Consider the following 14,233-nt stretch of genomic DNA (forward strand, 5'->3'; position numbering starts at 1 on the left):
GTGTTCTATAATTCCCCATATCAGGGCAATGACACAAAAGTTAAAAAGAATATATAATCATTTATTTTTTATGGAGGGGTTTTTCTCAGAAATAGCAATAGTACTTTGTGTTAATTATTTATTTCAAAACAAGAATAAAAGATATAACAAAACAGGATTACAAAATAATTGTTTATAGAAGCAATCGCCAATTCCGGAAGATAAAGGATATGGCTGACACGGACACAAGTAGCGGTAGTGTGCATCTTCCATCATTGAAACCTGTATACAAAAACAATATAAATCTTCTACATTAAATTTTAAACGTAAGACATTTTATATCAAAACCGTTTACTGCATAATTCTCTCAGAAACTATAATTCTATTCGTATATTTAGAAATGACGCTAGATCGCACCTGCTCTGTTGCAGGCAGGTGTGCAGCCCGCTACTTGGGGGTCTTCATCACTTCCGTCGGTGCAATCAACAGCGCCATCACAGCTTTTCTCAATATCCACACAGTCGATGTTACCGGTTTTACACCCAAAGGAAGAAGAAGTGCAGTTCTACGAATAAAACATTCAAATGTTTAAATGCACCTTATAAATAAGTTTTGACTGAAAAAATTAGTTGAAGAAATCGAACAGTGAAATCTACATACAATATTAATCCGTAAACAGGGCATAAAACAAAGGTCCCCGGAAATACCAGAGATGGGTTCAGGTGCAAAGGGGGAGAATGCATTCCGTTGATCGGTCACATCCAAATGTGGAACAAAATGTTGCAGACTTCATTGTTTTTTTTTTCTTTCAAGTTAACTGATATTCAAATCATAATAGAGGCAATACAATTGTTAAACTATTATTTTATTATACGTGACTTATAGAGACCATTTGTTTCTCCATTACTCCCACTTTATGAGCTTTTTGCAGTTTCACTCTTAAAGTGGTCGTCTGTAATTCTTGGTGAAGAAAAAGATCATTGTTATAATCTTTCATATAAATCATTACCAAAAAAGTATTTCAACTACGTATGAAGGCTGTATTCGAAGTTTATATGAAGATTATTGGGCTAAGTAGAAAAAATCATTTCTGATCTGTTAAAAAGATAAATTATATTACAGATCATAAATTCTGGGCCAAATCAGATATTATCTAAACAGTGTATTACAAGGATGGTCAAGGACCCAGGCTCTTATTGCATGCTTTACAGAAATTGTGTTGCTACTCGTTCCAAAGCGTTTTCTCTATGAATAATAATTGTAAAAACGTTTTCATTTATCAGAACGTTGTGCAAACACAGTTTTGAGCCCATGGTTTATCTGCTATAAATTGATTGTATGCATTCACTCTACTAAAGTTATTACAGAATTAATAGAAATGACAATTATTGATAGTTTGTGATGACAACTTAATAATATGTCGGTCATTTGTCACAATCTCGTGATCAAGTCAATAAAGGGAAGTCACCAGTTACTTAGATTGCCAGAAGATTGCATTATTATAAAAGCTTTATTATAAACACCACGGAATTACATGTAATTTGGAAAAAAGATGGTTACCGTGTGTGTACTTTTTATGCATCACGTCAAATCATACTTAATAATAAATGTAATTGTAAATAATTGAAAGACAAAGGATGGCCGTTTCTATATCCAACATACATATACATTCAGCGATGTCTAAGAGCCAACCAGTTCGTAAGAAAACAGGGTCTTGAAACCAAACCAAACCAAACCAAGCAAGCAGGCCCTAATGTGAAGTACCAGTTTTGCTTTAAAACAGTCACTCGGAAGATTAAGCTCTGTTAAACAGAAACATGACTTAGCCTTCCGATATGTCTTTGAATTAAAGGTTATTAAAAAAAATTCCCCCAATTTTAAAATACACAAGTTGCAATCTTAGCTCTGGTGCTGCATAACCTTAACCTTAAAACAAGTTCTTGAATCAATCTGTTTTGAAGAAATTAGCTTAAAATTAATTATATAGGACGTTGATTTAAATAACGAGATGTTCTTGAATCAAAGCTAGAAGAGTACAACAAACCTATTGAGTGCACTAAGTACTATAATAACAAGATGCCGGGTTTATATTGCCTTTTTTCAAAGTGTAGTGTATCTAATATACTTTGTAAATCTAAATATCAATACCTTGTCCAGATTTCCGAGTACAGAGGGATAACAGGTGCCCGCCCAGCACGCACCGCTCTCTGTGCTGTTACCAGAACAGTCCGCGCCATTATGTTGTGGGGCAGGGTTATCACACTCACGGTTCCTTGTATTTACCCCATTCCCACAAGTTCGAGAACAATTCCACGCCGACCAGGATCCCCATTGTCCGTCAACTACGTAATAAATATGGCCATATCACAATTAAGTAAAAAATGAAATCAAGAAATACAATGGAAAATAAAAAGATCAAGGTTTATTTAATCCAAATAAATGTTTATTGAACATGTTGCAACATTAACGATTTCTTTAATGTTTACTGCGAGTACATGGATCTAGAGAACAATCTGTTAAAAAATGGTTATGTATGTAACAACTTGCGCGAAAATTTATAATAATAGTTTAAGACATAAATTCATGGTAATATGTATTTGTTTCGACAAATTCTTACTTGGACAGGGCGTATTAACTGTACATGAACCAGTTTCCGAGCCGCTACCCACACAGTCAATGCCATTATTGGCCGGGGCAGGGTCTGTGCAAGTGCGAGAACGACTTCGGGAACCAGTTCCGGAGTTACAAGTCAGTGAGCATGCGCTCCACTGTCCCCAAGCTGCCCAGTTTCCGTTGACTGTAATGTTTAGAAAACAAAAACTAATGTACAACTGTCAGCTAAGAATGTACTCCTTTTAAATATAACAAAGAAAAATTAAATAAACTCTTGGCCTTTTATTTTGTAAGAACCACTATAAACTGCTGTTGGGACCAGTCGACAGGAATTTAAATCATCCTTGGCACCTACTGCCACCAAAAGAATTTCCAGCTCCAGGTTTTGTTATGTTTTCAATACATGATTTTTCGGCATCTTACTCACATAACTCCATAAACCATGTATTAAGAATTTTTGATATAAAAAAATTGTAGAAAAGAAACTTGGGCATGTTGTACAATTCTCGTCTTTACGTTTAGCTATATATGAGTACGTGATCCTTGACAACTAAGGGTATCTTCCAACCCGTGCTCAGCGTACGGGTTTATTATGTCAAAAATAGTGATCGCGGTTTTATAACGCTTTCCAATATGAGTAAAAAGTTTTCAAAGTTTGTTAACCAAAAATCAAGCAAACATGGCTGACGCAGATCAACATGTGACTGATCTTGAGAATGAAAATGCACCATTTGGAATAGAGACAATTCGACATCCTTCTTACCGTATGAAAAACAAAGTAAATTAAATTGTTTGCAAAGTTTGCCTTTCAAAATATATAAAAATGTATATCCAATAGTAAATATGTCGAAATACATGTGTTGTATCATGAGTTCCAAACAATAATTAGATCTAAGTGATCTGCCCTACTCGGAGCCATCCGCGTGGCGCAGAGGTTATAGCATCTGCTCTAGAGTCTCAAAGTAAGGAGTTGATCCTTACGTCGCAGTTTCGAATCCCACTGCGGGACGTTGAGACCAGTCCTTCTGATGAGACTGTATAAACAGAAGTTGCTTGTTGCTGTAGGTGCAGACAGGAAAAGATCTCCATGGTGTAATCGCAGTATGTGCCGAGTATATTAAGTCTAATTTGGCACCCATCCACAAGCAATATAAGCGAAAAGTTCTCGGAGGGACGTTGAACTAAAGCCAAATTTTAAATAGCATAAGTCTACATAATTACTGAAAAATCTTAAGATGCACAGATTAGGAATACTGCACACAAGAATCATAGAATTGACTCACCAGTTATATTATAGCTTATGCAGAAATGAATTTAAAAACAAATGATTTATTTTTTTTTACCTTATTAATTGAGATAAAGTAATATTTTTAGTTTATTTTTAGAAATGCTAATAATTTAAACATCCAAATCTTTCATATCGACGTGCAAATTAATAATGAAAGATATAAGGATAATTATAATCTTGACAGTAAAATTGTTTTCATACTTCGCGGGAGGTTGGCCAAATCTTCATCAATGGATCCATCGCCGTCGTCATCTGGAAAAAGAAAAAAATAGCCATAAAGAATACGTTTAGCCGTGCTCTAACTATCGGACCAATCCAAGAACAATTCTTCTAATCATGGAACTATTTTTATTACTGTTGTATAATAGATATTCCATAAAGGGCGAACACCGTGAAATGCTTTCAGTCTGGATAAAGATGAATGGGGTAATCTTAGAACGCTGTCTTGTAGATAGATTTAATCCTCTATCAGACTAAAGACATTAACTGGGCTCCAGTGACCTAATAACAACTATAATTTCATGATTCTTTTTTGATTTTCGTTGAAAGTATTTTTATCTTGACAAAATACATTGACCAATTATCTTTTATCTTCCGCAAGATTCCGAAAGCAGTAAAATTGAAGAGATTATAAGCAAGATAATATCTCAAATCAGAGGCTGTCTTGAAAGCCTTTTGTTGATGTAACTAGATGTGATATGTTATGCTCTGTTCATATAAATATAAATCATTTTATGAAATTCATACAGAAATATTGACCGATTTTAGGATTTTTAAGCAAGAGTGTGTATTGATTTAAGTGCAAGTCATTCATAAACACGCAAAGTTTGTAACAAATTAAATCCAGTGCTCTTCTTCAGTGAAAATGTTCAAACATTCATATCCATTTCTGTTTCCCATCCTTCTTCTGAGATTTAACTTTAATAGATCATTACAAGGAGAGGGAAAGAACTAAGTACATGTATTATGCGCACGAACAAAGCGAGAACAACGTAATGCTTCCTTTATAATTGGTCTGTAGTTATTTTACCAATTCCTAATCTTTTCTTGGTTTTATTCTGTAGAGTTCTTTGACCTATTTCTAACCATATCTGTAATCTATTTTGCGCTTATTTTAACTATTCCTAACCCTTTCTGAATTACATTCTGTAGTTGTTTTACTTATTCTTTACCCTAGTTTTATTCCGTAGACTTGTTTTACCTATTCCAAACACTAGTTTTATTTTATAGTTGTTTTATCTATTCCTAACCCTTTTTGAATTCTATTTTATAGTTGTTTTACTTATTCCTAATCCTTTTTCTATTCAGTAGGTAGTTGTTTTTACCTATTCCTAACTCTTTCTAGGTTTTATTCTGAACTTATACTACCTATTCCTAACCTTCTCTGAGTTCTGTTTTGTAGTTGTTTTTCTTATTCCTAACCCTTTTTCTATTCCGTAATTGTTTAACCTTTTTCTCTCCCTTTTTGAGTTCTAGACTGTTACAGTTCATGTAGTTGTTTTACTTATTCTTTACTCTAGTTTTATTCTATAGTTGTTTCACCTATTCCTAACCCTTGCGTTATTCTATAGTTTTTTCACCTATTCCTAACCCTAGTGTTATTCTATAGTTTTTTCACTTATTCCTAACCCTAGTGTTATTCTATAGTTGTTTCACCTATTCCTAACCCTAGTTATATTCTATAGTTGTTTCACCTATTCCTAACCCTAGTTTTATTCTGTATTTGTTTCACCTATTCCTAACCCTCTCTGAGTTCTATTCTGAAGTTGTTTTATTTATTCCTAACCCTAGTTTTATTCTGTATATGTTTTACCTACTGTGGTTTCATCAATTTTCGTTCAGGACCAATTTTCAAGGATTTCATTGTTGAGCAGATCCACAAAATTCAATGTTCATTGAATTAAGAAATATGTTATTCATTTGTATAGGCAATGCATTTGTCCACGAAATTACATATTCTCGAAAACATCTGATTTACAGAGTCCACGATCATTGATGGCAACGAAAATTGATGAAACCACAGTATTTCTAACCCTACCTCTATTCTATTTTGTACTTATGTTACCTATTCCAAACCCTTTTTGAGTTTATTTTGTAGTTGTTCTATCTATTCCTAACCTTCCTGACTCTAATCTGTAGTTGTTTTACTTATCCCTTACCCTTGTTTTATTCTGTAGTTGCTTTACCTGTTCTTAGCCCTCTCTAAGTTCTTCTATGTTTATGTTGTTATCCATTCCTAACCCTAGTGTTATTCTATAGTTGTTTCACCTATTCCTAACCCTAGTGTTATTCTATAGTTGTTTCACATATTCCTAACCCTAGTGTTATTTTGTAGTTGTTTCACCTATTTCTAACCTTAGTTTTATTCTGTAGTTTTTTGACCTATTGCTAACCCTAGTTATATTCTATAGTTGTTTCACCTATTCCTAACCCTAGTGTTATTCTATAGTTGTTTCACCTATTCCTTACCCTAGTGTTATTCTATAGTTGTTTCACCTATTTCTAACCCTAGTGTTATTCTATAGTTGTTTCACCTATTCCTAACCCTAGTGTCATTCTGTAGTTGTTTCACCTATTCCTAACCCTAATGTTATTCTGTAGTTGTTTAACCTATTCCTAACCCTAGTTATATTCAATAGTTGTTTCACCTAATAATAGTATTCCTAACCCTAGTTTATTCAGGACTTGTTGTACCTATTCCTAATGAGTTCTATTTTGTAGTTGTTTTACTTATTTCCAACCCTTGTACTATTGTGTAGTTGTTTTACCTTTTCCTTACCCTTTTTGAGTTCTAATCTGTAACACTAGTTCTTTTACTTATTCCTAATGCTAGTATTATTCTGTAGTTGTTTAACTTACTAGTATTCCTAACCCTAGTATTATTATTTAATTGTTTCACTTATTCCCAACCTTAATTCTATAAATCTGTACTTGTTTATACCTATTCCTCACCATAGGTGCTTTTTTGTAGTTGTTTTACATATTCCTAACCCTAGTTCTATTCTGTAGCTTTATTACCTATTCCTAACCCTAGTTATATTCTGTAGTTGTTTTACCTATTCCTAACCCTAGTTCTGTTCTGTAGTTGTTTTACCTATTCCTAACCCTAAGTATATTCTGTAGTTGTTTTACCTATTCCTTACCCTAGTTCTATTCTGTAGCTGTTTTTAACTATTCCAAACCCTTTTTGAGTTATACACTTTGCCTATTCCTAACCTAGTTTTATTCTGTAGTTATTTTACCTATTCCTCACCATAGGTTTTCTTCTGTAGTTCTTTTACATATTCCTAACCCTAGTTCTATTCTGTAGCTATGTTACTTATTCGTAACCCTAGTTAGTTCTATTCTGTAGCTATGTTACCTATTCCTAACCCTAGTGTTATTCTGTAGTTGTTTTTACCTATTCCTAACCCTAGTTCTATTCTGTAGTTGTTTTTACCTATTCCTAACCGTAGTTCTATTCTGTAGTTGTTTTTACCTATTCCTAACCCTAGTTATATTCTGTAGTTGTTTTTACCTATCCCAACCCTAGTTCTATTCTGTAGTTGTTTACCTATTCCATTACTCTCCTCTTCATCAATCCAGCCATCACAGTCGTTATCTACAATGTCACCAGCCACGGTAGAAGAAGGCGTGCAAGGCTGTTTAAAAGTAAACAGAAAGTGAGCTTCGGGACATATATTGAAGTACATATTAACATATCAATATCAATACTGCCTTCGACCAGTAGAGCAATGGAGAAATTTTACTATTGGGGGATATTTTGATCATTAACTTCACTTCTCGGTGTCTTAATGTGTAATACAATGTACATTAATTCTTGTCTTCTGTTTGACATTACCCTTGGTTCTTCAATACAAACTTCCAAATTTTCTGTATATATGTATATATTTTCAAAATAGTGGTAATTTAGCCTTATGATGCACAGCTTATTGCATACATGTACATTATCTTTACAAAAGCTTTGTTCTTCATATTTATAGTATGTCTACAATGTGTCTGCAATTTTGTTAACTTGCTTGTTATGTGTGACATTATACGTTCCTTCTTAGGGCGGGGGACGCATTTATTTACGTCATGTTTGCTTACCCCATTGATGGGTGCGAGGCGAGTCCCAGCAGCATACGAGTAGGAGTTGGTTTGGGCGTTACCAAAAGCCATACCTAGGAAAGTGGCAGACGGCTTGGTGTTGTAGATAGAGTGGGAACCTGGATTCACTTTGAAAGTGGCCACCACAAGGTTTTGGGAAGATCCACTAACGGGGGACCACGTTACACCTGATGGACTCTGTTCGTCAAGTTTTAGATCATTCTTGGCAGAATCTTTGATTACAACCACAAGATAGTTTTTGAAGTCTCCAGTTGGAGTTTGGATCGTGCTGAATGTGTAGTCTGACGGAAACTGTGGAACGGCGGGGAGAATGCTGAATTGAGGGTCTCCTCCATTCGGACCGTCACCGGTTTGTGTGCTGATAGTTTTCCCAAACATGGTGACCATTACCGGCTTGTTAGAAGTGATACTTTTGTAATCGCCTGTATTCACGTTCAGCTCCGTAAATTGATATTTATTGATGGTGGTGTAAACCGATCCGGCCAAGGAGATCTCTGTAGAGTCTTCAGTTGCTATGATGCGAAAGTAATCTCCAATATTTCTATCTGGTGTACTGATTGTGAAGAAGTCTTTACCCAGTGTATCAATAGGGGGAACTTGTTCTACTAAATGGTCGGAGCTAGACCTCGTCATGGAGTCCTTAACGGCAACCTTTCTATTTCCGGTCATAACAGTGATCACTTTGTTCGATACCAATTTTGCTCCAGTAAAGTCCCCCGAGGAAGAAAAAGCGTGGAAAGTTTGATATTTGTTGAGAGATACCGAGAGGGTCTGGCCGTTAGAATACGTAGCCCCATTGTAAGTGATCGATGTAGCGGTAGGGTTGGAAGAAGAAAGGGTAATTTGGACTGTTGTCCCGTCCTCAGTAGCAATGATCATGAACACGGCCTCGCTTTTCCAAGTGGCAAGAACATATTCTAAACCAATGGCATCTACCGGGAAAGCAACAAAGCCGTCAGTAGAGTACATCTCTTTGTTTACGCCGTAGACTGTAATTTCTTGGGTTGAGACTATTCGAACACCCTTGTTTTCCACTGCTGTGCCGGAGCCTCGGATATTGTTTGTTAACTCCAGTTTCTTGATATTACCTCGGCTGACAGTTGTAGTCTCAGAGAAGCTGGGGTCAAACAGGGGCGTGGTAACTGTGATGTCAGCGGGAGTGTTCGATGTGGTCGTGACAAACAGTTCAATGTTGTTCGCTGAACCGGAAATCTTGTTCTCCATGAAACCCAGGATGAATTCAGTACCCAAGTTATCTCGACCTACAAACGATTTTACGTACTGTCAATTAACAATGTTAATTTCCATTCTTATGTCCATACGATATAATCTGATGTGCTTGAGATAAAAGATACCACTGAGTCTGAAACATCTGTTTCATACTTGGATATTTCACTTGAAAAAGACGTTAATGGTAATCTAACGACCAAGCTTAACTTCCCTTACTGATGCAACAATATACCTTAAACACCTGCATACGGGGTTTATATCTCTCAAATGATTCGATACGCAAAAGGAGCATGCTGTACGTATGGACAATTTCTAAAAAGAGGTGAATTATAGACAAATAAGTCGCTTAAACAAGAATATCAGCAGTCTCGTTTAAAGTCATCATTTCGTAAGTTCTTTAGCGATACCATGACCTTGTCAGCAAATACAATTTATCATTATGTCAAATGCTAATTAACTGACGTTTTTCATTTTAATCGTTAGTCCATTATTTATTCACTGAATTGACGACGGATTTTCCCGTTATTTCCCGATCATGACAAGGAAAGGAACACACGACGGGTGTGACCGGTCAGCAGGGGATGCTCACTCCTCCATGGCACATGATCCCACCTCTGATGTTTTGGGGGTCCGTGTTTGGTCTGCTCCTATTTTTGTATTGTTTTATGGACTTTTATATTGAATACTGTTCATTATCTCCATATCCTTCATCGAAATTACAATAAGCGTATTTTTACTCTCATTATTGGATAGATTAAGACGCAATCCACCAACCATTAACAGGGATGCCATTTACCAAGCAACAAAACACAGAAAATACCTACCTCCTCCTACAGCCGAGGAGATGAGGAGGAATACAGCAACGATTAACGGAAGCGCCACCTACCAAACAAGAAAACACAGAAAATACCATTGATTACCTACCAAACAACAAAACCTCCTACACAGCGAGGAGATGAGGAGGGATACAGCAACGATTAACGGAAGCGCCACCTACCAAACAACAAAACACAAAAATACCTACCTCCTCCTACAGCCGAGGAGATGAGGAGGGATACAGCAACGACTACCTGAAGCGCCATTTAGTGCCAAACAACAAATCAGAAAATACCTACCTCCTCCTACAGCTGAGGAGATGAGGAGGGATACAGCAACGATTAATGGAAGCGCCATCTACTGGACAAGGAAAAAAGAGGGAAAGGATTGCATCAAACATTAATCTAGATTGAAAATTACCGATTTATTTAATTGCAATGACATTTACGTTTAAGCTGTTTTGTAAGGAAATTTCATACCTTAATATTAACTCCTCCAAATACTTCGAGAAGAAATGAGAACACAGCGGTGTATTCGCACTCCTGTACTAATGTGGCATGACGAATGTATCACAGTATCAGTTCAAATATTTATGGTCTTTGTCAAAAGATATTAGATAGATATAAATAAAATATAATAATGGTCGTGTGTCTGATGATTAAAGGCCTTTTTCCTTAGTGTCAATATTTACAAGAATTAAAGACTAGAAATGTACTTGGTGTTAAATTCATTTCTAAAAGAATTAAAATACTTTAATTTAAATAAGATTAATGTTAAATCACAAGTAAATGCCTTAAAAAGTGTGTCCAATAAATTTTAATAATTGCGTTAGATATGCACATCTGTGCAAGCAATGAAGCACATTTCACTTTTTTGGATTGTGTTTAATGAATTGAAACTTACTGTTGTTTATATAAAGGCTTTGTCACTTAGAGAAGCCATTAATTTTTTCTGAACTCTAAGTTTAAGCGCACTAATCTAAGAAATCCTTAGTTTAAATATGTATGTTTTGACTGATCCTAAACAATTCCACTTGTTTCATAGTTATAATACACATAAAGTTCACAAACGTAATGCACAGGAAGCTTTCTTTGACATAACAGGTTAGTTGGGGATGGGGTAGGTCGGTTTTTGAAATATTATGTGATCTCTTAAATTTCTTGAAACACTAAATAAGCATTACCGTCTTTATTTGTGCTTGTTATGACCAGGGTATTTTTCTTTTTTCTCGAGCAGCTCCCACAAAATGACAAAACTTCTATGTTGTTTGGGACTCCTGTTTTTATTGGGTACCACCGAATGTCAAACTGGTAAGGTATTCGTTTTATTCAGGTTTAACAGTTTAAAAGAAATAAAAAATTGAAAAGAGAAATAGGATGTTTTGGGAAATATCATGGACATAAAAATTTATGATCATTATGTTAAAACTTACTATCTTCAATTAATCAAAGTAATTAATTAAAGAATTTTCAATAAGCTGCAACAAAAATACGTTTAGTTTATCCCCACACTAGTAAACGGTAACTGGGGTCAGTGGTCATCTTACGGAGCATGCTCTGTGACCTGTGGTATGGGGACACATCAGAGGACCCGGTCCTGTAATAATCCAGCGCCCTCTGGTGGCGGATCCACGTGTCCTGGGGATGCACTGGAGGCCAAAACCTGTTTTGACGTCACATGTTATCCCTCTATACTTGGAAATCTGGAGCGAGTGAGTCTAAACAAATCAAAACATTAAATCAAATGATGTAGCTAGAATACTTCGATTATAAATATCTTTCAAAAGCGTAAATAATGCGTCTATGCGCCTCTAAAGCCTCAGAACAGAAAATCATTTTGAACAAAACATTTGCCAAGATATATGTCAAATACGCGCTAAATTCATAGTTTTTATAATTTTTTGATAAAAGAAATATATAAACAAGTTTTAATATATTAGTAACATATTACATGTACAATGTACTAGAAATTCAGACGAAAATTTTAAGTATAATAGTACTGTAGCAAAACGTCTGAGCGTATATACATAGCTCATTTAGAGCTTTTATTTTGATAGACTTAATTATTTCATGTGTATCTAATTTTCCACTACAGAATTGCACTTGGACTTTTTTTGGTTGCAAGACGGGATCGATGTCATGCATTGATTTCAGCTTCCGATGTGACGGAAAAAATGATTGCGATGACGGAAGTGACGAAGATCCGACCGTGGCCGGATGTCCGACCGTCTGCAGCGACAATGGCGCCGGTAAGCTCACACACGACTTTTTGTCCTATTCCGAGACTGTTAAACTGATATTATTTTAGATCTGAAAGCTAAAATGATTGGTAATGTCGCTGAAGATTGATGAAATGAACTAGCCTATAAGCCAGCCAGTGTCATTTGTTTTTCATATCATTTTGGTACTTCGTCAATTGATATAATCTTCTCATATGAAAATTTTACTCTTTGCTGGGGGTGAGAGGTTTTTTTCGGAGGGATAATGAAGATTAGTTCTTTTCTATTATTCGAGACAACGTTTTGAAGAAAGCAAATTGCAATAATTTCTTTCTTTTTCAGATATTAACCTCGTTTCGAAATCTGTGACCAGCATTTTGTCAATCTTTGGGATAATAATAATGAGAGTCTTTGTGTTGAAAACCTGATCAGGAACATTTATTGCTTTGTTAAATTAATGTCATTTATACTTTTATGGTTGATAAAAAAAAAGTTGATAGAATGAATTGTTTGTCTTTTTTTCAAATACGAGGTTTGATCCAAAAGTAATACACAACTTCTTTAAAATCTACAATACGGTAATAAAAAATATTTTCGTAGGATCAAATATTCGAGGTTTGAGGTAAAAAATTATTGATTTCTGGGGACTTGCTTTTGTGGTTGGATATAGTGTCCTCCCCCGACTCAGGGTAAAGTCATTGGGTCGGTAGGTAGATGGTAAATTTTTTTTTACACAATAGTCAACATATTTGTTGACGGGATAGGAGGAATAAACATAGGTAATCAGAGATTACAGAACTCACCTCAACGAATGTTGTCTTTAAGTAAGCCAAAGTCACACAATTACCCAACAAAAAGTGTACATTCAAAAATGCAAAATTTATGCAATTTTGATCTGATACTTTGGAATAGCCCTATATAAAAACTTCAAACTAGTTCTTCATCGTTTCTTGGTAATAGAATTGCACTCATAACTTTTACCTGGTCCATTATCTGGAAAATAATATGTTGAATTCAGCATCCAGAGCAAATTCATTAGTGTGCATTCCTAAGATGTATCATCCATGCAAGTTTGCACAACATAGGGCTAATAGTTACTTAGAAATGAAACATGCATAAAAATTTAACCTCTTCACTCATCCCTCAAAAATGTAGTTCAGATTCAGCATCCAAAGCCAGCCTGGTAGAATTCAACCTTAGATGTATCATCCATGCAAATTTGGTCATTAAAGAGCTCATAGGTACTTGGAAATGAATCCTTCATCAAAAACTTTAACCTCTTCACTCATCCGGAAAATGCATCAGCATAAGATATACCTAAGATATACCATCCATGCAAGTTTGGTCATTATAGGGCTCATAGCATCTTAAAAATGAAACCTGCCCAAAAAACTTTAACCTGTTCACTCAACCGGAAAATTAGGTCAGATTCAGCATTTGAAGCAAGCCTGGTAATGTGCATCTTTAGATGTATCATCCATGGAAGTTTGGTCAAGATAGGGCTTATAGTTACTTGGAGATGAGACCTGCACCAAAAACATTAACCTGTTCACTCAACCGGAAAATGTAGGTCATATTCAGCATCCGAAACAAGCATGGTAATGTGCATCCTTAGATGTATCATCCGTGCAAGTTTGGTTAGAGCTTATAGTTACTTGGAAATGAGACCTGCACCAAAAATATTAACATGTTCATTCAACCGGAAAATGTAGGTCATATTCAGCATCCGAAGCAAGTCTGGTAGTGTACATCCTAAGATGTATCATCCATGCAAGTTTGGTCAAGATAGGGCTTATAGTTACTTGAAAATGAGAACTGCACCAAAAACATTAACCTGTTCACTCAACCGGAAAATGTAGGTCATATTCAGCATCCGAAGCAAGCAAGGTAATGTGCATCCTTAGATGTATCATCCATGGAAGTTTGGTCAATATATGGCTTATAGTTACTTGGAGATGAGACCTGCACCAAAAACATTA

General features: G+C 35.5%; 2 protein-coding genes across 3 annotated transcripts; one reads left to right on the forward strand and one right to left on the reverse strand.

Moving 5' to 3' along the window:
- Nucleotides 1-81: 81 nt before the first annotated feature.
- LOC134236393 (uncharacterized) lies at nt 82-10,888 on the reverse strand. The gene is made up of 8 exons (XM_062718564.1): nt 10,336-10,888; nt 7,970-9,252; nt 7,434-7,521; nt 4,082-4,132; nt 2,597-2,776; nt 2,128-2,321; nt 397-544; nt 82-261 (listed from the first exon to the last, which is right to left on the reverse strand). The coding sequence occupies exons 1-8, from the start codon at nt 10,391-10,393 to the stop codon at nt 173-175; spliced, it is 2,091 nt and encodes a 696-aa protein (XP_062574548.1). The 5' UTR covers nt 10,394-10,888; the 3' UTR covers nt 82-172.
- A 127-nt stretch (nt 10,889-11,015) lies between these two features.
- On the forward strand, nt 11,016-12,756 carry LOC134236394 (coadhesin-like). Of its 2 annotated transcripts, XM_062718565.1 has the most exons (4): nt 11,016-11,346; nt 11,551-11,747; nt 12,131-12,284; nt 12,597-12,756. In XM_062718565.1, the coding sequence occupies exons 1-4, from the start codon at nt 11,283-11,285 to the stop codon at nt 12,680-12,682; spliced, it is 501 nt and encodes a 166-aa protein (XP_062574549.1). In that variant the 5' UTR covers nt 11,016-11,282; the 3' UTR covers nt 12,683-12,756. The 2 variants fall into 2 exon arrangements, 1 of the variants encoding a protein (XP_062574549.1); XR_009985607.1 differs by lacking the exons at nt 11,016-11,346; nt 11,551-11,747 and having other exon boundaries at nt 12,157-12,439.
- The last annotated feature ends 1,477 nt before the right edge of the window (nt 12,757-14,233 follow it).

This window comes from Saccostrea cucullata, unplaced genomic scaffold (assembly GCF_032062105.1).
Source record: "Saccostrea cucullata isolate Sc308-1 unplaced genomic scaffold, CSIRO_AGI_Scuc_v1 ctg270, whole genome shotgun sequence".
Classification (NCBI taxonomy): domain Eukaryota; kingdom Metazoa; phylum Mollusca; class Bivalvia; order Ostreida; family Ostreidae; genus Saccostrea; species Saccostrea cuccullata.